Source organism: Vanessa tameamea, chromosome 30, assembly GCF_037043105.1.
Source record: "Vanessa tameamea isolate UH-Manoa-2023 chromosome 30, ilVanTame1 primary haplotype, whole genome shotgun sequence".
Taxonomy (NCBI): Eukaryota; Metazoa; Arthropoda; class Insecta; order Lepidoptera; family Nymphalidae; genus Vanessa; species Vanessa tameamea.
Window position 1 is genome coordinate 4,124,252 of NC_087338.1, and position 25,094 is coordinate 4,149,345.

General features: G+C 35.5%; 1 protein-coding gene across 1 annotated transcript; it reads right to left on the reverse strand.

Annotated features, from left to right (window-relative positions):
- Positions 1 to 287: 287 nt before the first annotated feature.
- On the reverse strand, positions 288 to 23,025 carry LOC113391632 (MAP kinase-activated protein kinase 2). The gene is made up of 8 exons (XM_026627659.2): positions 22,702 to 23,025; positions 8,825 to 8,950; positions 4,837 to 4,974; positions 4,196 to 4,402; positions 2,230 to 2,361; positions 1,752 to 1,874; positions 1,132 to 1,284; positions 288 to 435 (listed from the first exon to the last, which is right to left on the reverse strand). The coding sequence occupies exons 1-8, from the start codon at positions 22,792 to 22,794 to the stop codon at positions 364 to 366; spliced, it is 1,044 nt and encodes a 347-aa protein (XP_026483444.1). The 5' UTR covers positions 22,795 to 23,025; the 3' UTR covers positions 288 to 363.
- Between the last annotated feature and the right edge of the window lie 2,069 nt (positions 23,026 to 25,094).

Genomic DNA, 25,094 nt, shown 5'->3' on the forward strand with positions numbered 1-25,094 from the left:
ATAGGGATTGTAACTGCTGAGCACACAACAGCCTATATATCAATATTATATACTAAAACCATCTCCGATCTATACAAGTTTTATATATACAGGTTTTGTAGTTTTTCAGTTAGGCATCATAAACAAAACATAAATTAAATAATCTTAGTGTTACAAGTGCGTACGTTTAAACCGAATACGGTTTCAAATGAATCATATTGTACGATAAATTAAAAAAAAAAATCTACTGGCAACATTGGCAACTGTATGACATTATTTGTTTACATTTTGTATACATATATAAAAAAAAAAAAAAAAAAACAATTGAAACATTAATTATTCTGGTCACACTGTCGGGTCATTTATATTTACTATTTAAATTTCTCAAGCGCCTACTTTGTTTCGTCGTTTATTAAGCAGCGAGTTGTTGCTCTGTTCCAGCGCTTTGATTTGTACCTTTAATAAAAATCAACAAAACCGTTAATAACGTATTTTGACTAAGTATACACAATGTGTCTGTGACGTCAGCGCATTCAACGATACCCCCAAAAATACTTGGCGTTTTAGGACCAAACACGACCAAAAACAATCAAATACATTCATTAACTTAGCCGTGACATCCTTAAAAATTACCGGAGATATTGTTACAATACAACTAGCTGGTAAAATAACTTACGCCCCAAAGAGCCTTAAACGTACGTAACGCCGACTGACGTCAAAGGGGTTGATGGTGAGGGTTCATAGAGGTCAATAATTTACTTTCGTTTTCGTATCCGTGTGAATTATTTTGTTCGAAAATTAAAATTTTCCATTAGTCGTTCATTTGTCTTTTTCAATAATTTTATCAGCCTCGTAAAAACGAGTATTGATCGTCGTTTCATTTACCGTGATGACGTCAGCGCCACTGTATACTATAACAACCTAATTTATACACACGTTAATTTAATTCATTCGAAAGAGTCAGATCGAACCGCTCTACGTGTTTTCCGAGGCACGTGTGAACATTGCCAAACTCCGGATCCCGAGACGTTGCTTATAAAACACGACCTTGGACTCAACTTTCTCTTTACTTACCAAGCGAAGTTAACCTGTCAACTTTGCGACTGTGTCGTTACTGTCCATTACGGGCTCCCCCCCCCCCCAACGCCTCACCTGGTCGTAGTCGACGCGCATGGTGGCGAGCGAGCGCGTCATCTCGTCCTGCACGTCGGCCCACGCGTCGCCCGCGTCGCGCAGCAGCGCGTGCGTGTAGAGCGGCGTCTGCGGCACCTGCGCGTGCTGCCGCACCCACGGGCTGGCCATCACCTGCGCCACGCGCTCACTGTTACGCCGGTTACGCGGCACTACATTGCCGGCAGTTAATGCTCGTCGACTACTAACATGACTGTGTTTTCAGATGTTGAAAAAGAGTAGCCACTGAGTTTCTTGCCGGTTCTTCTCGGTAGAATCTACATTCCGAACCGGTAGTGGCTTTGCTTTAAATAGTTTGTTAAATGACGATACAAAAGTGCTTGTAAATGCCTACCTGAATAAAGTATATTTCGATTTTGTAATTATGTCTAAAGCTAGCTTTTTCGTATAATATTCGAATTTGGTTCCAACTGATTGAAAACAGTTAGAACCAAATTCGAATATTTTAAGACAAATCATTCACACATTGCATATCATATATATTCCACCACGAATGGAAGATTTCCATCAGGGTTCCATCACGTTCACCGACGAGACCGAAATGAATTATAAAAACGAATTAAGTACAAAAAAAATATTACCTGGTGTATTGTGAGACGTTTCGCTGGATCCACAGACAACATCCCACGGATCAGATTTTTTGCTTCAGACGAAACATTCGACCATTCCGGCTCTGGGAAGTCATACTGCCCGAGTCTAATACGCTGAAAAGATAAAAAAATTAAATTATTTACTTTATATTATGTATTCTATCCATCATCCACCTGGATACATATTCTACCACCGAACAACAGTACTTAGTATTATTGTATTCCGAATAGAAGGGGGGGGGGGGGTGAGCCCGTGTAACGAAGGCACGCCACTCCGAGGTCCCCGGTTCGTTTACCGGCCGAGTCGATGTAGAAAAAGTTCATTAGTTCTCTATGTTGTCTCGGGTCTGGGTGTTTGTGGTACCGTCGTTATTTCTGATTTTCCATAACACAAGTGCTTCAGCTACTTACATTGGGATCAGAGTAATGTATGTGATGTTGTCCAATATTTATTTATTTATATATGTACCTTTTTCATGCCTGGCGATATGGCCAGGCCGTGGTTGGAGTAGAATGGGGGGAACCCACACAGAAGAATGTACATCACGACTCCCAATGACCAAATGTCACACGATTTGTCATACTTCTCTGGTCCCAGCACCTGAAATTATAAATTGTTAATATTCGAATTAAGTCTGAGAGAAAATCTTCAATCGGGAAACTATTAGGAAAAAATCAGGAACAGCTTTGGTCAAACACCTAATGCAGGCTGGGCAAATGCCTCTGCTATAAAAATATTAGGACTTATTCCATGACATTGCTTTAATATGAAAACTATAACTCCTGTTGTCTTGTCCTGGGTTAAAAATTCTCCGTTGTTTTGTTGATGTCGTTTCAATGTATTTCTAGTTATTACATTTTACATTAACAGCCTGTAAATTTCCCACGCTGGATGCAGGTCGGTGGAATACACATGTGACAGAATTTCATTGAAATTAGACACATGCAGGTTTCCTCACGATGTTTTCCTTGTTGATGTTGAATTATAAACACAAATTAAGCACACGAAAATTCAGTGGTGCCTCCGTGGTATTGAACCCGAAAACATCGTTTAAAATGCACGCGTTCTAACCACTGGGCCATCTCGGCTCTATTTCTCTTTATAGTTAATAAAAAACGCCTTTTAAACTTTGCAACGTAAATCAATACCTTGAGATATATAAAAATATCTATCAATTCATGCAAAAGAAAAAAGTCAGCAGTGCGTTAAGATATATTAATACTATATTAACCCTATATATATATATATATATAAATAGGACTGATTAGGGGACTATGTAGTGCTTATATTATACCTATAGTAGTAGTATATTTCAATAATTAATTGAAAATTCGACATAAAAAATATAACATATATTTATATTCCTTTTGAATAGAGCTTACATTCCGATTTGAATTCCGGTCGGATTGGCCGTTTTCACGAAACTTTTTAAAGGGATCGTGAGCCAAATATCTATAAGTTACTTAAACAGAAAATACTCTACAAAAGTTTAATCTCTGTTTAATAGAATCTATAGAAAAAAAAACCCTTAATAAACATTACTGATATTTGATAAATTATTTTTTAACAACGAATGTTTTCAAAAATGTCTACCTTTCTGTGTCAATTCAACGCCGTTACCCATAAATAATATGTCATTTTATTTTCTATAAAATTTAAAATAAAACAGACAATTGGAATGAGCTCTTTATATCGTATAGTTCATTTCAATGGCAGGAGGAGTTGAAGCAAACAAATAATTTTGACGTTTCAACGTCAATTCATTGACATTAGGCTGATTATGACCATCTGACAATTTTTGGTCTGACATAGCGCGAAAATGTGTGCGTAAACACAGGTGCTCTATTCTCTCATTTTAATAATATAATAGGACCGCAGAGATGGCCCAGTGGTTAGATCACGCACATCTTAACCTATGATTGCGGGTTCAAGCCCAGGCAAGGAACCACTGAGTTTTCATGTGCTTAATTTGTGTTTATAACTCATCTCATGCGAGGCGATGAAGGAAAACATCGTGAGGAAACCTGCATGTGTCTCGAGTCTCAAAGAAAATCTGCCACATGTGAATCCACCAATCCGCATTGGAGCAGCGTGGTGGAATATGCTCCCAACGATCAAAGGGAGAGAGGCCTTAGCCCAGCAGTGGGAAATTTACAGGTATCCTAAACTGACAAAAGATTTACATGCTTGTCGAGGCACTTAATTTGTGAACTGATCTAAATACTTCCGACTTCCAAACATCAGGCTGATACGGAGAACTTCTTAACAGAAACACCAATAACAATTATTGATCCGATCTAGAGTTGACATTATCTTCGTATAGTCGAATGATTTATCAAATTAGACCAGCTTCACAACTTCCCACGAGGATGACCCCTCCGACCCAGGTCTGACCTTGGAGTGCAGGCTTATCAGCTGACCAGCGAGCTCTTACCTCTGGAGCAACATAGTAGGGCGTATAGCACGGCGTCTGCAGTGTATCGGCGGGTGTCAATGTCTCCTTAGCGAAACCGAAGTCTGTTAGTTTTAGTATTGCGTTCGGTTGCATGCTTGTGTACAGGAGATTCTCCGGTTTGATATCCCGGTGTGCTATGTTCGAATCGTGGAGGTGACGTACAGCGACGCATATCGAATGCATAATCTGAAATTCGAATGATGACATTTAGCGTTTTTTTTTTTTTTGGTATTCGACAAAGGAGACACTGCAAACAGTTACATCATCGCTGATAAATTATTGACGAAACTTTTTGAGAATTTACGAAAAGTATACAATACATATTTTAGTATATATAATAACGCTGGTTTAGCCCCGTGGTTTTACTTGTGTTAAATTTGTATTACACATGGAATATGTACATAGGTAGACATTAAATTGTTATTAATATTAATAAGACTCAATCCACTTCAATATACAGAGTATTCCAAGACACTATCTTGGAATACTCTGTATAATAATCTGAGTCTGAAGAATATTACGTGCTAGCAGACAGATACCGATGATAATAATGGGTGTTTTGAAATCACAGACAAGCACTTTAATTTTATTGATATTATATGAAGTTGGTCAGGAGTTACCTCTGCAGCTTGCCTCTCCGTAAATGCGCCTTCTCTGTTGTCCTGTATCCTCTGGAACAGCTCGCCACCATCCATGCACTCCATCACGACGAGTAGGCAGCGCTTACCACCGTATGTATTGTCGTAGACATCTATTATCTATGAACAAAAAAATTAAATTTAGACCTGTTTTATTTGTCTTCGAGATTTCAGTAAACGTCACATCCGGCAAGGAACCTTTAAAAAGTATTAATAGGGTATTTGACAATGCGAAAAATAAAGTGTCATTTATTGTAATCAGTATATATTATGAGTTTAATAATGCATTTCTTTAAACGTTTGTCACGTGACACAAAACGCTCCTGACTTGTCGGGTTTATGATGAAGTCACTTGCTTGTTAACCTCGTTTGCCTACTGTATGTGGATTATATGTGCCACAGATTACAATACAGGCAAGTGACGTCACCGACCCCATTGCAGCGCCATATTGTCAAAGTAGCGTTTTCGCGCGCTATTTAAATATACATTTTATTAATTTGACATTTTACAGCAAATATGTACTAGAATAAAAAAAAACAACTTTTACTGGGTTCCTCAACCTCTACTAAATAATATAAAATGGATTTTAAAAACCAGTCAAATAGCCTATTCATTCCTTAGACAGTCAAGATACCAGTGAATGTATCTAATCTATATCTATCTATATCTGATCCCCAAGGTGTCCAAGAGGAGTATTATAAAATAAACAAATTTGACCTTGAAGTGAAATGAGCTCATTGGCAGAGTCCTAAATAATCAATGATATTCATTGAATGATGATTCATGATGAAATGATTCACGTGAAAAAATTGCCTTTTGAATATCGACGAAGTTCAGTTATTATTTTCATCAGATATATCTATATATATTTATTTGGTGGTAGAGCGTCGTGCAAGCCTCTCTGGGTAGGTAATCACTCATCAGATACTCTACCGCCAAACAGCAGTACTCAGTATTGTCGTGTACCGGATCGAAGAGTGAGCGAACCATTGTAACTTAAGGCATAAGGGACATAACATCTTAGTTTCCAAGGTTGATGGCGCATTTGCGATGTAAGCTATGGTTTATATTTCTTACAGCCCTATTTTCTTTGAGCGGTGGTAACCACTTAACATCAGGCGACCCATTTGCCCGTCCGTCTACAGATATCCTAAAAAAACATATGTCCCAAAGACAGGATGATACATCCTCTCCATTGGAACCAAAATTTGAAGCTTTCATCACCAAACTGTTCCAATACAGGTTGGAAATCCTCTAATCCACACGTATTAGGCATTTTATCCGCCACATACAGGGGGCAATTCTACTAATACATAACGGTTATTTTATGTATATTCCCGATTCTTTTTCAATCCTCGATCCCTCACTATTTTTACAGTGAATCTCAGCTTAATCGTAGCTGAGGACAATTCTACACATTTAGAACGGTAAATGGATCGTTGTGTTAGCGGAATAGGGAAACGGTTGAACGGCAATGATGACTTTTCGATTATATTGCGATAGAGACAATTTATTAGTAGAATCGCCCTTATTTCTTTCGACGCAAGGTATAAATTACAATCACAACGCGTGGGCGTGTGGAAATACGATCTTATAATAAATTTCAGCATTAATAATAAAATATGACGAAGTATAGGATCGTAAAAATCGTGACTGAAGATTTATATTACGTTTTATGTGCGACTCGTCCTGACGTCGTTCCGACGGGTAAATTTCATACCAAGTTACAACGCCCTTAAAATTTACGAAAATCCTTTCTTAACAGGAAAATGCCAAATAAACAACATTTTACAGCAATCGCCATATCAATGGTTGAGAGCTTGATATTTACTATGGATTTGCGAGAAAATGTCGTTTTCAACTTCGAGGAAACTGTTATCGGAATTTTGGAAGTAAAATTATAGTGCAAATAAGTAGTTAAGTATAATACTGTTGTATTATTAATAAAGACATATTAATCATAAACCCTTAGTAGTGCACAATATTGCTGAGTTATTAGCAAATCGAATGAAATACATAAATCTAAGGTTTGTTTATTTTTCTTCTTACTTCCATTGGAATAGGTTATTAAGTAAACCTATGTTCCAAATATCAGCTTTCTGGACTCTCTAATTTTGGACGTCGATAGACAGCCAGGACAAACGATTTTTTAGTATATACCTAACCGTGTTATATAAACCTTGAAAGATACGACAACATTACGAGGAAATGATATAATGGTTATTTGATCCCCGATCTACGTTCACGACAAAATTGGATTTATAAAAATAACCCGACCTTTTGGAAGGTCAAAGGTGTATTTTTCAAATAGGGATAAATCGATCGGGACGTAATTAGGTTTTATTTGTTTTTCAACTGGGAAATCTGAGAACAAACTAGAAATGGAAAAGCAGTGAGCCTTTTAGGCCGAAGAAATTAGAATTTGGATGGATTTAAACCGACGATTGCGCGTTCGAACACACGAAATCATCATTTAGTTTTCATGTATTTAATTTGTGTTAAATTATTTTAGCTCTAGTGGCTTTGAGAGCGTCACTGGTTAAACAGGACGAATGGTTAACAACGCAAGGGCCAAGTGAGACGACCGACCTAATGGTATCTCTAGTCCCCGCAACTTGGCTTAGGATGTTGTTGGATTGGAAGAGGTTTTATACGAAAAGCCGGAACTCCAGTCGTCACGTCCACAAAGTTGCAAGCCTTGTGTCTACTGGCATAGGTATCAATTTCGACACTTATATGCACATTCAATTAATCATCAGCACAACCAAATGATTTTTATCTGTATTTCTATACTTTTAACGGAAACCGATCAATTTACTTCATAGAAATCTTTTTATTCATAAACAGACATTACTGTGATAGATAAAGAAACGATTACAACGCTTTAATGAATGGAATTGTAAATGACGCCATAATTATCTATTGTCTATTGACAAATGGTATTTTTGTATAGGAATTGACATTGTTTTGTCTAGAAGAACGAAGAGATCATTTATCGATCCATTGACGAAGATTGAAAACGTCGTACATTCTAGGAAATCGTTTACCAACCGCTCAAACTTCTGAGCCAAAGTTACAAGAGGGGACATTCATAGGGGTATGGGAAGGCGTGACTACTTTGACTGATACGATAAATAAAAAATAAAATCTGTTATCGAAACTTTCAAAGTTAAAATATAATTGATATATATTTTAATGTGGATTATTATTGTATTATTAACTATGGACCCGCCCCGGCTTCGCACGGGTGCAATGCCGATACTAATCATACTAGAGAATGTCCTACAACGTTCACAGTTTTTCAGACATTAGACAACACAAACCGCTATGTCCCCGCGTTCTAAATCTTGTAATATCTTCGAAAATATTTATTAAAATTACATGCTGCAAAGGGCTATCCTTATCTATATTAAATGCACAATGTATTTAAGGTGCTTAATTGGGTAATGCTGTATTGCTTAAAATCGCTTCGAAAATAAGCCATTATCTCTCGTAAATATAGGATGAAAAATGGTTATTGTGGGTTATCCCTACGAGATAGATATATACCATCGCGGAATTTTTCCTTTACAGATTAGAAGACCTTTTTAAGGCGTACAATACTGTAGTATATCATTTTGATCTTTCGGGTCGTGGTCGGGTCGGTTTCAAACCCAGCACCACTGAATTTTCATGTGCCTAATTTGTGTTTAATAATTCATCTCGTGCTCGGCGGTGCAGGAAAACATCGCGAGGGAACCTGAATGTGTCTAATTTCAACGAAATTCTGCAACATCTGTATTCCATCAACTCGCATTGGAGCAGCGTGGTGGAATATGCTCCAAACCTTCTCCTCAATGGGAGAGGAGGCCTTAGCCCAGCAGTGGGAAAATTTACAGGCTGCTAATGTAATGTAAAAATCCATGCAGTAGTTTTCGCGTGAAAGAGTTTCGGTTTTATAATATAAGTAAGTATGTATTGAATATCTACCTCGACTATATGAATGCAGCCGCTTGCACGCCAATGTAGTTCAACCTCGCGTCTAGCTTTAGCGCTGTCGTGCAGCACTTTCAGCGCTCGTTTCATACCAGTTCTCTTCTCCTTGCATTCTACCACCTGTGAACAATATATTTTAAATAAGTTACAGCTTTTAAATTTCTTGATTCTTGGAAGAGACACCATGGGGTGGGAGCTTCTTCAAGCTGATCTTCTGCTTGAAATGAGATTTATTGTCAACTAAGGGAATTCCATGGCTTCGATTGACAACTCATATTGGTAATTTTGGCAGCTTATCTGATAACTGGATTATACTGGTTCAAAGCGATTCATTTTAATTATTAAACTACTATTTTTTTATGATATATATGTCCCATTTGAGGCACAACTAGGCCACCTGATGGTATGTGGTCTCCATCGTCCATAGACATTGGCTCTGTAAGAAATATTAACCCTCCCTTACATCCCCACCGCTCAACCGACCTTGGGAACTAAGCTGTCCCTTGTGCCTGTAGTTACACTGGCTCGCTCACCCTTCAAACCGGAACACAAGAATACTGAGCACTGCTGTTTGGCGGTAGCATATCTGATGAGTGGCTACCTACCCAGAGATGCTTGCACAAAAGCCTACCATTAAGGAAATATATATAGATATAAGTGATAAAAAAAATAGCTAAATTTCGTTAATATTCGTAGCCATTTTTTTTAATCATACAAAGAAATCCTAGTACAATTCAGAATAAAAATATGAACAAATATACAGTATGTTTATTACAGCAAAAATAACAAAAACGATAGACGAAGTCGCGTGCCACTAGTCACTAATATTGTATGAATCATAGCGTATATCAATTTCCCGTTATAAGATATACGAGAACGCACATAAAGACAGAAGATTCTTTGTTTATACTGACGTCAATAAGATAACATCCTGTATACAGTATTAGAATTACAGTACATTGGTGCAGTGGTTCCCAACCTTTTGCAACACACGGCACATTAACCTTTGATATTTAGTTACGACGGATCGTGATTATGGGTTTTAAAACAGGGTTCGTCGACCTTTTTAAATACAGCGAGTAATGTTATATTGTTAAAGTTACAGCTTCTCAAAGTTTCCTTACCATCGGACATAGGTGAAGAGATTTTTTTTTAAACATTGTTCCATCACGCTAATCAACAACAGACGAACGAAATAACGGACAGTAATAATAAACTATTTACTACAAAACAAAATACCGCAGCCTTGACATCTGAACTAAAATTAACCGTGCGTCAGAAGTCTGTAACTTCCTTTACAATAAAAAAATGTTTAATTTTAATATATTTATCACTAATGTCGTAAATAATATTACTGTTTTTATTTATTTTATTGCATGGTGTATCCTCTGGGCTATCTGATGGTATTGGTCACCAATAACCATAAACATTGGCGCTGTAAGAATTTTTTATAATTCCTCATTGCAAATATACCACAAACCTGAGATCTAAGATGTTATGTTATGTTCCTTGTGCCAGTAGTTTTTATAACCGTACCGTTCCAAACCTACCACAACAATACTAAATTTTGCTAGACGGTAAAACTATAATCAATCAATCAATCAATCAATCAATCAAAATATACTGTATTAAAGTAGGCTTTTACAAGCACTTTTGAATCGTCATTTAAAAAACTATTTAATGTAAAGCTACCACCGGTTCAGAATGTAGATTCTACCGAGAAGAACCGGCAAGAAACTCAGTAGTTACTCTGTTTCAACATATAAAAATACAGTCATGTTAGTTAAATACAATTATATACGTATGTTATGTCTCCTGCCTGGAAGTCAACAAGCATTAACTCCACGATATAATACAAATCTTATGTATGTATATGTTTATACGTCTGTATGTTTAACTGTCTCTACTGTGTGAGAGAATAATTAATAATATTAGCCTATCTATTTTTAATTAGCAATAAATTAGCGTCCGATGTTTATTATAAGCGATATATTAATTATTTTAATTGGAACAGACGTAATATCCAGTAATTGGAAATTAGCCTAGCCGTGTAGCTCCCGTTCGCGCGTCTTAAACGATATTGCTCCGCCAAAGTTGATCAAAATGATTTCTTGTTTAAAATAGGCAGGCAGGTTGGCAAATGGGCATAGACAATGGCATTCTAGGAAATATTATCCACGGCACCGACCTTGGGAATTCATCACTCAAAACTGAAACACAACAATACGAAATACTATATAAACGATGTATTGCTGTTTTGTAATAGAACACGTGATGAATGGTACATACTCAGGCGGGCTTGGATGACGCCCTAAATTAATTTAATTTTAAATCTCAAGATTAGCGCATTCAAACAAACAATTCAGATTTATAATATTTTATATAGATGTTGGCTGGGGAAAGCCCCACTTCATGCCAAGGTGATTAAGATTATCAAGCAAGAAATGTCGACACGAAATTAATTCACGGCACCTTGATGCAGTTGCGTTTAATTATCAATCTCAAGTGAACTATGACGTCAGAACACAATTAATTCATTGAATCGTTATATCATGCGTACGGTCTCAAAGTCCCAGCTGCACCCATTTGGGCGATAGGTTTATTAAACGGTGATCAATCTCGAGGGACTTGACAATTACACAGGACAGGTGCACTTAATAATCCGATGGTCCGAAATGATCCGAAAAAACTGGCACAGGACCAACGAAATTCCGTACTTTCAGAGGAACAGGAGCGTACATGTGTGTAGAAAATGAGAAATGGACGAAAACATTATGTAAGTGGTACCCTAGGGATGTCAAAAGAAGTAATGGTCGATAAGTAAAACGTTGGAAAAGTAACCCGAAAAAAGTGTCAGTCCAGAAAAGGATCAGAGTTGCAAGAGACCAAATTAGGGAGTCTTCGGAGGCCATTGGGTAAATTTGTCGTCACCGTGTCCACTGACGCACCACACTCGTGGCAGGAGGGTGACACCTTCCGCCGCGCTATCCAGTGCAGGTACTTATCAAAGTACCTAAGCCTAATTTTCAAAGTCATGCACCTTCTTAATATTACTTAGGGTGCTACATATTTTTCAATCATTCTTGAAAAAAATTGGAGCCCTTTCGAGGTGGAGCCAAATGAACCGGCCTCTGTCGAAGGACAAGCTGTTGATGGAAAAATCGATTATCAATAATAAATGTCATCAAATCAAAATCAAATGTATTTTATTCAAGTAACCTTTACAATGAAGCATTTTTAACCGTCAATATTTAAAATCAACCATCGTTTCGGAAAGCAGTCGATAGAGAGACGGCAAGGAACTCGTTTCTCATTTCAAATAAACAGATTCACGATGGTGTTATTCACCAATTATTGTTCAATCAGTCCTGTGATGGAACCCGAGCGCATATAGGCGTATTTTTTTCCATAATTAATTTAGTCTTAATTAATCTCACTGTTAAATTATAAAACAACAATGAAAACTTATTGCATTTATTTATCTAGCCACTAAACCAACGAATCAGACAATAATTAAAGTATTCCAACGATTCTTTAAGCCAATGTTTTTCTATAGTAATACTTCTTAAACTAATTTCATTTGCTCGTGACTAACATTTACTTGAAAAAAAAAGCAATTTCATACGAGTATTCTCGCAACTATTTGTATACAATATTCGACCTTGTATGTTTATATTTAGAAGCCGATATTCTGCGAATGTTTTAAAAATAAAATTGACTAACAAACGTGTTACACTGGTCTTAGTTTGACTGAAGGTTAAAGATCAAAGACTACATCAAAGCACCATTTTTAGATGTATCTAAATATTTAAATAAAAAACTTGATTTCAGTTCCAAAATTATTAACCTTTATTCGAGTAGGCTCATAAAAGCACCTTTGAGTTAAATGTAAAGCTACCACTGGTTTTGATAGTAGATTCTATCGAGAAGAACCGGCAAGAAACTTAGTAGTAATTGCAACATCTGCAATACGGAAGGCTAGCCAACGCGACCTTTAAGAATTGAGTAGGCTCTTTTCTTGACGGTTTCCAAGTCGTATCGAAAAAACCGCCAGCGAAAGCTGGTTCCATAAAACGGTTGTGTGAGTCAGAAAATGGCTTAAAATTGGTCCTCCTCTCCCTTTCGAGGAGAGGAGGATTGTAATTGAGTGGAATAATGTTTTTTTTATTTATCTATCTATTTAAAAACTAATGATTTAGCTTATTTATTATCTTAATGATCTATCCTCTTATCGAGTTATTCAGACATTTGTTGGATGACTCAATACTCATTCATCATTTATAACCAGTCGTCACCCACGTCTTCGCTCGGCGGGTTTGTCGTCAGATGATAGGCATAAAAACTATATGCCCTTCTTTAGAGCTTCATACGAAATTTCATCAAATTGGGTTAAGCGGTTTGGCCGTGAAAGAGCAACAGACAGACAATCAGACATAATTGCTTTCACATTTATAATACTAGTACAGAAGACGTTATCAGGTTAGTGATCATATTTTCAAACACAGAATTCATTGAATGTTCATAAACCTTGACGACCTCCGTGGTCGAGTAATTGTGTACACCGTTCATGGGTACGCCACTCCGAGGTCCCGGGTTCAATTCCCGGCCGAGTCGATGTAGAAAAAGTTCATTTGTTTTCTATGTTGTCTTGGGTCTGGGTGTATATGGTACCGTCGTTACTTCTGATTTTACATAACACAACTGCTTTAGCTACTTAAATTGGGATCAGAGTAATGTATGTGATGTTGTCCAATATTTATTTATATATGTACAAATTATTTGTGAATCACTACGTATTAAAAACAAAGCCCCTCCGCGTCTGTCTGTCCGAACACGATAAATTTAAAATTCGGTATTTACCAATGGACGTTGTGATTCACGACGAAGATTTAGGTGTATAATTCATTGAAAAATTGGCTTAAAGACGATGACTGTTGAAGATGTCGGAAAATCACCCGAAGAATGGCTGAGCTGAGCTTTATAGTGTATTGCTTAAACCACTAGTTTTATTCATTAATAGCTAACCCGTCCCGGTTTCACACGGGCCCCATAAGGAACTATATACTACTTTTACAATTTAATTAATATAGTTCAATTTCTCGGCTTTTCTCTACTATAATATACAAATATAAGACATATAAACATTCCTCTTGAATCACTCTGTTTATTGATGGAAAATGACAATATAATTTCACGGTAACCCTTAATATAACCGTGCGAAGATGGGACGAGTACCTAGTCTGACATAAGGTACAATAATAAGGCCATCCAAGCCTGAATGCGGTTTGGTGACGTCACATGAAGGTTTTCTCACGATGGCATCACAAACACAAATTACGGACATGAAAATTGATCCTCCCGCCTTTGAACTCACAACTTTGATCCGAGATTCCCGCGTGCAAACCACTGGAGCGTCACGGCTCTCTTGTATATAAACACAACGATTTATACTATGCGTAAAAGTTATGTTTTTCACTGTTTGTTGACAGCGATATTATCTCGTATAAACATTTATCGCGTAGAGTAAACATTGCGACAATATAATACGCAGTTACGTTTTACCGCAACGAGACTTTAAAAGGGAAAACGCGAGAAATATTAGTAACACAAATAAAATAAAAAAATAACAAAAAAAGCTTAAACAGGCGAATCGATTTAGCTGAAATTTGATATAGTTAGAGTCCGGGGAAAGGATATAGGCTACTTTTTCTAATTAACCCCTCGAGGGGGTAGAATGGAAAATGACGGTTTCTGTGCTATAAGTTTTATAGATTTCGCACGGGATAAGTCGCAGGTTCAGCTATATAAAAAAAGTAACTCTATCTGTTACTCTTTCACAGCCAAACCGCCGAACTAATTTTAATGATTTTTTTTATGAAGCAAGCTTGAATCCCATTACTGGTAACTTATATACCTGAGACCTGAGGACCAACCCCTAAAACACGAACCAAATCACGGGTGGCATGTGTGTCCTTCAAGCTTCCATTTCTGCTTGCTCTATACGAATTTCATCAAATTCGGTTCAGTAAGTTTGCCTTGAATGAAACACAGACAGACAGAGATACTGTCGCAATTAGAACATTAGTATAGCTAAGGTACTTATCGGAATGTCATTAAAGCTTATATTTCAACGAATTAATTAACGATTTATTTAGACATACTTCTCGACGTCATCGTGACTAATGTGTTATCGATTCTCTATATATGTTGTATCTGAAAATTACCAGCGTGAGTCACAAATGGCGCTAGAGATAGAAGGCGATCGTACGTAATATTCTATGAAAGTTAAAAAACGTAAATGACAATAGCGTCTTCCTTTAAAGGCAGCTCTAGTGATGTAAAAGGGCTGATTTCATCTGGGGGCAATCCGACGATTACGACACGACTCCGATTCTATTCCGAACCAACTTCGACTATACCGCACAAAAATAATCCTCAGCTGAATCGTAATTGAGGGATAAATTAATAAAAAAAATGGACAGTGAGTATATAACACAATTTCATAAATTACTAGCTACCGGGACGCATCGCGTACGATCAAGGTCTATATACATCTTTAAGATTAAAAAAAAAAACAAAAAAAGTCTAAAAGTTGAAATTATTGCATACGCATTTATTATATTCCTCTTGAATCACGCTGTTTATTGATGGAAACCGCATTAAAACCCGTTGCGTAGTTTAAAAGATCTCAGCGTATAGACAGCGGAAACAACTTATCCTACTTTGTAGAGATACACACTCCCAACATAATAAGCCTGTAAATTTCCCACTGCTGGGCTAAGGCCTCCTCTCCCGTTGAGGAGAAGGTATGGAGCATATTCCACCACGCTGCTCCAATGCGGGTTGGAGGAATACACATGTGACAGAATTTCGTTGAAATTAGACAAATGCAGGTTTCCTCACGATGTTTTCCCTCACCGCCGAGCACGAGATGAATTATAAACAAATTAAGCACATGTAAATTCAGAGGTGCCTGCCTGGGTTTGAACCCGAAATCATCGGTTAAGATGCACGCGTTCTAACCACTGGGCCATCTCGGCTCTCCCAAACAAAAGTTTTAATATTTAAAAAAAAATTAACTCCATATAATTTGGTGACTTTATTATACAAACTTGGAGTACGATCTTTGGACCTTTAGATCTCAATTCGCACCAAACGATCAACGGGTGAAAATGCCATCACACGCAACTGATACGTAGAACGAGACTATAAATTGTACGTCATATTGTGAAACGGATGACGTCAGATCGCTTACGTAAAACTGTGCCAAGGTATGCCTTTATGGAGAATGATTTTGCAAAAAAAAGTGATTACAAATCATTTAATACGGTTGTTTATTTGAATACGTTTATGCGCCAAATAAAAATAAATTTATACGCGTATTTTGAATCGGTTGTTACTGACATTGATAAACTTTAACGGACTATCAATGGCTGAGAGTCCGGATTCTAACTAGAACCGGTTGGAAACTCTGTAGTTACTTCTTTTTCTCAAACGAAGTACATACAATTCACATCGATGTTATTTTATTAGTACTAGTCGAAGCCGCAGCCTCGTCCGTTTTAAATTCAGTTTGCGACGAAAAACCCCTCAAGATCCTGCATACTACAACTTTACCCCTTAGATCGGTAAATTTTATCAAAATTGGTTTAGTTAAAACGTAACAGACACTAAAACCAAAGTTAACATTTGGATTAACAAAAGTAGGATGAGATGCAAAAGGCTGTCTTCCATTATATCAAAGTAAATTTATAATTTATCTCCTGGATGAACCCCGCACATGGTGAATGAGAATCTGCCACGTATAACCACCAAACCGCGGTGCAGCGTAGTGTAGTAAGCCTCAAAAGGAAGAGAGGTCCTTTGCCCAGCAGTGAGCCGTTAGCAGGCTGTTACCTAACTTTTTACTTTTATTCAACATACAGTAATATTCACAATAATATATATATTTTCGAAAGAAACACTGACAATCATTGCATGGACACTCTGTAAGTAAAATGGTGGAAAAGAGTAACTAATGAGTTTCTTGGCAGTTCTTTGCCGTTTCGGAAGTGCTTTTAAGAGCCTTCTTAAATAAATAATATTTCGATTTTGATTTACAATAAATGCAAGTCTTTTTTATGCCCAAAACCAGACGACAACAATTACAACGCGAGAGACGCGGGCGACAACCAGTCTCACGATCATTCACCATCCCGTAGCGGATATGTTACTCATATAGCTTTAGCGTTTTAAAAATAAACTTCAAAAGACGACCCGCATACTCAGGATAGATACAAACATACATTAAGACTGGCAGGGCTGTACGAAACACTTTAGCTACATAAGGTGATATCCGCCTTATCGATTCCAGCCACGGCCAAATACCCACAACATATAGTGTACAAGGGTTGAGCCAACACAGGTGCAATTTGCCCTCACCCCCATTTTTATTTTATGACATAGGGAGCATGGCCCATATGCTCCCTGACGGTACACAACAACGAAACACAACAATACTATTATTTGGCGGTAGAATATCTGACGAGTGGGTGGTACCTACCCAGACGGGCTTGCACAAAGCCTTACCACCATAATCCGATGGGACGTCAAATGACACGACCGGAAAGATATAATCAGGCTCAGAACCAACGGCTTTACGTACTGCCAAAGGCCCCAGTGTTAACATCTATTTAGAAATTTCAGATGCAAATCAACATAACATTTTATCAGGCTCTTGGGATTTGGAGCCTCAAGTCTAGCCACTAGACCAATTAGAGAATCAATAGTAGAGTATTAAGTAACCGAATATCAATGCCCCACAGCTGGGCTAAGGCATCGTCTCCTGTTTAGAAGGCTTGTAGGGAACATATCGTTCACTTCACGACATTGCTATAACTAGGGATACCAATTCCGCAAACGTGTGATCGTTTTTATGCAAGATCAGAAATGCGGGATTACTCGTACGGGATCCCGCATATTTAAATAAATAAATAAATATTGGACAACATCACATACATTACTCTGATCCCAATGTAAGTAGCTAAAGCACTTGTGTTATGGAAAATCAGAAGTAACGACGGTACCACAAACACTCAGACCCAAGACAACATAGAAAACTAAACTCTTTCTACATCGACTCGGCCGGGAATCGAACCCTGGACCTCGGAGTGGCGTACCCATGAAAACCGGTGTACACACTACTCGACCACGGAGGTCGTATTTGTGGGACCGGAAATAAATCTGCTCAGACGACCATCTGCTCTATTTATTAGATACGACAATAGCACGGCCTCATTAATGATTGATATAACAACCAATTCATGAAACTCGTTATTTTCAAAAAAATTGTATGGAATATAAAGTTGTATGTTCAGTTTACAACAAACATTAAAAAACAAATTTTTGATATTCTATTTTATTTTGTGTATTGTAACATATATGGGAACGTAACAAAATCGAGTACTCTATGACCAGGGATTACCCGCGCCGCGGTAACGAGGATTTACCTTTGCAATGTACTGTCATTTTGAAGAAAAAATAGGTCACCTACGATTTACTGCCTCGGAATGGATAAGACGACCATAACATTTTATTCTTGCAACTATTAGTCCATTCCCAATTGGCTGCTACATATATCTAGTTGTTTGTTTTTCCTTATGTGTAATTATTAAACACCTTTAAATTAAGTTTACACGATGCTATAAATGTCGTGTACGCTTGTTATATTTTATGGAATACATACAAATGTGCCTTTAGTGTGCGGGCTGAGTGACAGCGAATCGCGCACGGAGTTCCAACAACAGAGCTGCAAGTGGAGCCAACTTATTTTAAACGGCTGGGTCTTTTATATCTTAGATATTTTTTTCGATTTACCTTTAAATTTAATATACTAACAAAACTCTTAATAAACGTTGAAATCGCATAAAAAGTAAAGTCGCTAAATAGATATTGCGGATTATCTTACTTTTTTTTTTAATTTTCTTACATCTTCTGTTGTAGGCCTCGAATTGTTCATTTTTAATTTTTGTGTCCCATAAAACGACCTGACAGCCCTGTCCACCAGCATTATGCAATTGAGGCGTGTGCACCCGCTCTCCGGACTGGTTCAGACATATCACATGCACAGGGGATTCAACGTGTGTACGTCACTAAGGACACACATACTCTGTATAATAAATATATAGAATAAAAACACACAACACGTACTTTATCTTAATTTATTTTGGTAAACAATGTAATACATTATCACCAACAAGAATAAACACACTGTTCAACCATCAGATAAGCATTAAAAAAAATGTTTGCGTCATAAAAACGTCACACAAGGAAAGAGCGTTATGTTCCCCCCTCCAGGCGACCATTCCCTCAATTTCTGTTGTATATGGTTTTATGTAAAAAAAAAAACTTATTGCTTTAATTCGCAAAGTATTTTAAACAAAAAAAAAATGGTTGTCATTTAATTATATTTAAAAGTTGTTAATGTATTTCACCATCATCATCCTCCTGTCCTTATCCCAATTTTACTTGGGGTCGGCACAGCATGTCTTCTTCTTCCATACTTCTCTGTCGGACGTCACCTCACAAGTAACATTCTTTCTAACCACATCATCTTATGTATTTCATTGTATCTGTTATTTAGTACATAATATATGACAAAAGCAACTACGTTCCAAACAGTTCTCGTTTTTTTTGTTATGGCGAATAACTAAGTTTAAAAGTATATTTTAGTGGGCCATTTCTATCCATCTGTCAGCTGATGCAACGTGGTCACCACTGTCCGTAAACATTGGCATTGTAATATTAACCATACATCGCCAATGCGTGATCAACCATGGAACGAAGCCGTTATGTCCCTTGTGCCTGTAGTTACACTGGCTAACTCATCATTCAAACCAGAAAACAGCACTTATTGTACATAAGTATTGCTGTTTGGTAGTAGAATATCTTTTGAGCGGCATGTACCTACCCAGCTGGACTTGCTTTAAGAATACATTTAATTAAATTAAAATTAAGATACTTTGATTGAGTAAACTTAATTGTAACTAACTTAACTCGTCTTGATACTTTAGTATAAAATGAGATGAATCAACTCGCATTACTAAGGGATATAAGGTCAATGATCTATTGATAATAATAATTGAATACTTGCATGATACTTGAATGTTATTACGGATGAATTGCATCCGTTTTATATGTTGATATGTTATATAGTAATGTATGGGCTAAGCTACCTCCTCTTAACATTTTTTTTTTAAACTAGAGAATAGTATCAATGCTCCATTGAAAGGTATTACTAATAAATCTATTTCAATTAGGCCTAAATATTGTGCTAATAGTGGGGGTCAGGATCGACCTTGCGACTTTTTACATTACTAGACGGCTGGTAAACTATTCCGCTATTGAAGCTTCAAAGACCTTTGAGAAGAAGGTTTATCTCACCACGCTGTTCCAATGCGGGTTAGTTTATTCTGAATTCAAATATTTACCTATAAAATACCTTCGTCGAACAGCTATTAAAGCTGTTCAACGTAAAAAAAAAAAAAATGATATAAAATTCAAAATCTAACAGTCTGTATAGATTCGCAATCGTGAAACTGATCACTACCCCGTCGGGTTGGTAGCTGGTGCTACGTACATGTGATAGAAATTCATACAGACTATCTCACAACATTTACCACCTATAACGAGATCATAAACACAAATAAACACATTAAAACGAGGTGGTGTTGGGTCGGTATTCGAACCAGATATTTTAAGGTTAAGATATTTTTTTATATACATTCCGGGTAGGCACGTGACTCCAATCCGCCACTAATCTATAGCTTTAAAAAAAACATTCGCATACATTTAAACTAAATTTTTTAATAACCATGGAACAATTTTACTAATTCCGTCGTTATGATAACTAACGTTTATCATTGCAGATAAAATATGTTATCAACAAGGCGCCCATAGATAATATTAAATTGTAGATATTTATAATTTATTTCTAGATTTAATATTTTCAACTGGATATCGTTAACTATTCATACAAAACTTATCACTCCGTCTTATTTTCTTCCACAACTTTAGTTTATCAATGTTATAATGGTAATCCTGTAAAAATATGATCTGATGGTCGAATACAATCTACTACAGCCTAGTAACCCATACAATCTACCTGGAATACCACTAATATCAATTTTATAATATATACAAATATGAATTAAAAATAATTACTGTATAAATCACGACTGCATAGAAAGGCAGCAAGAATGCTAACATCAATTCTCCATTGAATCGCAATTCTGATCCACACGACAAAGAAAAAACCAGCCTACTGTCACCAGTGGAGCCAATAAAGCGAGGTTTTATGCTTTTAATGAAGCTTTTTGTACCACTAATATATGACTAATACAAGAGAGCCAAATGACTGATAAAAAGAAAACAAAACAATTAAAAATTGTTGTATTGAAATTTGGATTGAATCGTCAAGCAAGGCAGGTCCATCAGACAACTAAACTTGATTTAATAGATTAAATGGACGGACAACACTTCTGTAGAGATAAGAAATAATAAAAAATGGCAATTGTTCCGATATTAAATACTTATCCCTGAGAGACTTGAGCTTTGTGTTGATTGTGCTATTATTATAAGTGATTCTAATATGTACATTATTAAATAGGTTAATATATGCGATTAATATATACGATATTACTCAAGGCAAATGTTATTTACTATTTCTAAGCTGCTCTGTTAACTTTTTAATTTCTGTTCACCAAAATGCCATCCATATACTTTCAGTTCCTCATAGCCGCACTTACTTAACCAGGGGTTCGATCATCTTTAATTCATTTTGTTACTTGAATTCAATCAGTTGTATTGATTTAACTAATGGTGTATTCAATAAGGCAGGTGTAAGTTAAATATACATGTATAATTTGCCAGGGTTTGGAACCAATGTTTGGGTGACATTAACATGTCTATTTACCTGACAGTATTCTGTGTATACTTTAATAATATTTAAACAAAGATTATTTTTGCTTCTTTTTAGTTTTTAATTTATTGGTACACCTATTTGATTTTCCAATTAAATAAATATTTAAAATACAGTTATTTCTCAACTTACTCATTATCGATATACAAGTTTATCTTATTACTTTTTTTTTTTAAGCGAAAGAGCCATTGCTTTCAGTGTGTATATATGAATATGAATGTATGTGTGTGTAAACATTTTGTAAATTTTTTAATAAGGGTATAAATATATTAAATATAAATATTGCTAAAACCTAAAGGTCTTAAGAAACAAGTGTTTGCTTATTATATTACTCAGATGGCATATAAATTGATACATGAAACTGAGTAATATATGTATATGCTAATTCAGATAATTTAATAATAATAATAGATAATAAAGGAAGGTTTCAATTTGAAAGCATCCATTTTTGAATAAATTAACATTATTCTTTTTTTAAAACATTGTAAAATGGTATAGACGAATTCGGATTTATTAATCACGAATAAGTTTTTAATACAATTTTTCACTTAAAAATATAATTTGTTTTTAGATGGAGCTTACAATGTTATACTGGAGTTACTAAACATATTTTTAAATACTCATAAGTTCCAATAATAGATTTTAAACATATTAATGAGTCAATATTTAAAAACGTTTTGACTATTAGCTCATAATATTCGTTTTAGCATTCATTCAAAGTATGCATAAAATTAAATAAAAACGAGGCAATTATATTAATAATCTCACGTTTTAATTTTGTCGCTTTGGTCACAGTGAGAAACCTACAGATAAATCTAATTTTGTGCATTTACGTCATTTATGTAAACAATGAGTGATTTACGTTATAGTTCCTTATATGTATATTTAAAGCAATATTATTAAAGAAACTTACTTTTCCGTTAATACCAAGGCCGAGGACCGTGTTAGATATATCGTAATCATCCGTTATAGGCGTAGTTTTTGGTGTTCTTGATATAGAATTCATCTTGTATTGATTTTAGTCCGCACCATAAATTTTAAACACAAAGTTACACAATATCGCTTCTTTTTTTGCACTTTATATTTGATTTATTGGATACACAGTATATTTAGTAATTAAACTAAATGGTCTTTACAGTAAAAGTATATGTATATTTTATCTGAATACTTCGTAGATGACAAATCTTACATCGAGTTGAGCAACACACCACTAAGATTGACGAATAAACTGGCAAGGCTACCAACTAAACGAATAAAATTTTCACAGACTCGCAATCTCACAGTGGACTTTTCATATTGTGTTGCTATATAAAATAATAATTCGTATAGTTTATGTATTACCTATCTTTATTTAAAACGATCTGAATATAGTGTGTTTTTTAAAGATAATTTTAACTAATTAATTAATTAATAATGAAATTATATTAATTACCAACGCTAATGTACAGTAATAAGTTTTAAAATTAGTAAAATTATCTATATTTTAAAATGTTTCTTTTTGTTTTGTTTTGGTACTTATCTTTTATTTGTATTTTGTTTTAGTTATATTAATCACATGAAAAGTTAACAGATCATAAATTTACGCAATATATATACATTTTAAATGTTTATAAAATAAAATTACATAAAACAGAATTTTTTTACTTCAAACTTTTGTGTTTGGTGATTTTGGTCAATACATATTTATCTGCCGAAGGCATCGTTCGTATATCTCTTATAATCTCAGCAATCACATCAAGTTTTTTACTCACTGCCCTCAAAATGGTGTTGATGCTCCTTTAACCCGGCTCATCAGCAATGTGACTCGTTTGGGAATGTCTATAAATAAAAGTAATTCTGGGTAAATAAACAAGTTTGATTTCCCTTTTGAATCGCACACGGTACTTTAATGTAGAGGATAATTATGCCTTTTAAACATTGTAGGCTATTTTAGTATTTTTTCTTTTTGCTATTTCAATCTCAGCATCCAGTTTGATCATAGCGAAGGCCTTAAATTATACATAATTTTTCCTGACACAAAGTGCTTCTTTCGGAGCTTCCTTCCTATGGCTTCCTGGGAAATATGCAACTAAATCACCAGCTTTTTGGCAGGTCGGATCATCAAGGTTATTGGCGGTGAATGGCTTAAAACTTGTCAATTGCTCACCTCCAATACCAAAATGTTGCATTTCAATCTAATCGCGTGTAGATTATACATGCAATAACTAAAATTAAATACATAAATAATAAATTAAATACATAAACAAGTATAATTAAAAAAGGGCTTAACCAAACAAAATGTCGTATACGGTTAAGATTTCATCACTGATCACAACAATATCCCTCGAGTCGTTACAAAGTGCACCGTTTTTGAGTAATATGTCTAATGATCGTAATGATTGTGTCAAATGTCACGAATGTGTTCTGGGATTATTCATATTTCTTAAATAAAATTACATTATATTTATTATTTGTTTATTTATAAGGTAATAATTTTTTTTAATAATAATATGTTATTTGTAAAAGTCAAATCGTAATTTATTATAATGATTATATAGTTTGTACGTGTTGCTAAAACTTTTCATATACAAGAGTCAATTATTAAATTTTGAAGGTTGGTACTGGCTTCCTTTATTATGGCTCTTATTACCGTATAAAAAATAGAGGGTCATCTGAAATAAACCTTCATGGTAAGAATTATGAATTACAGCCTTGACTCTAATGTCTGTTCTTTGTGTCCATTTAAATAGTCTTAATAAAAGAAATAGGTACTTAGCTTTGAAATATATTTGAATATTAGGATAGTTAAAGTTATTACAATGCTATTTGTGTCGATTTTATACCGTAATAAGACGTAGTAGGTTATTTTTTTAAATATAATATAATATATATATATATCTATCTACGAGGCTCAGGACGAATGATGTGGCGTGCTTTCCGAGGCGAAAGAGGGATATTTCACTGTTGACTTCCAGACATACCATAACTTTGTATTTTAAATGTTGAAAAAGAGTAACTACCTAGTTTTCTTCCCGGTAATTTTCGGTATTATCTGTATTCCGAACCGGTGGTAGCTTCACTTAATATAGTTAGTAAAATAACGATTCAAAAGTGCTCCTAAAAGCCTACTTGAATAAAGTATGTTTTGATTTCAACTTAAGTTAAAAGAGTTACACCAGCTAAAGAGACCCGAACTACTAGCCAAAGAGAACCCAACCAAAAGGACCCCCGTTCGTAACAATAATTTAACAATGATCTTTAATAAGGATTTTTGTATTCGATATTTGTAGCACTTACTGCCTGTTATTCGCATCCGACCGATGTAAC

Coding starts and splice junctions, on each gene's coding strand:
- LOC113391632 (XM_026627659.2), bottom strand. CDS start 22,794: ATGAATTCTATATCAAGAACACCAAAAACTACGCCTATAACGGATGAT. Junction 4,975..8,824: donor GCTGCATTCATATAGTCGAG/GTAGATATTCAA, acceptor TTTTGTTCATAG/ATAATAGATGTCTACGACAA. Junction 1,875..2,229: donor TATCGCCAGGCATGAAAAAG/GTACATATATAA, acceptor TTATCTTTTCAG/CGTATTAGACTCGGGCAGTA.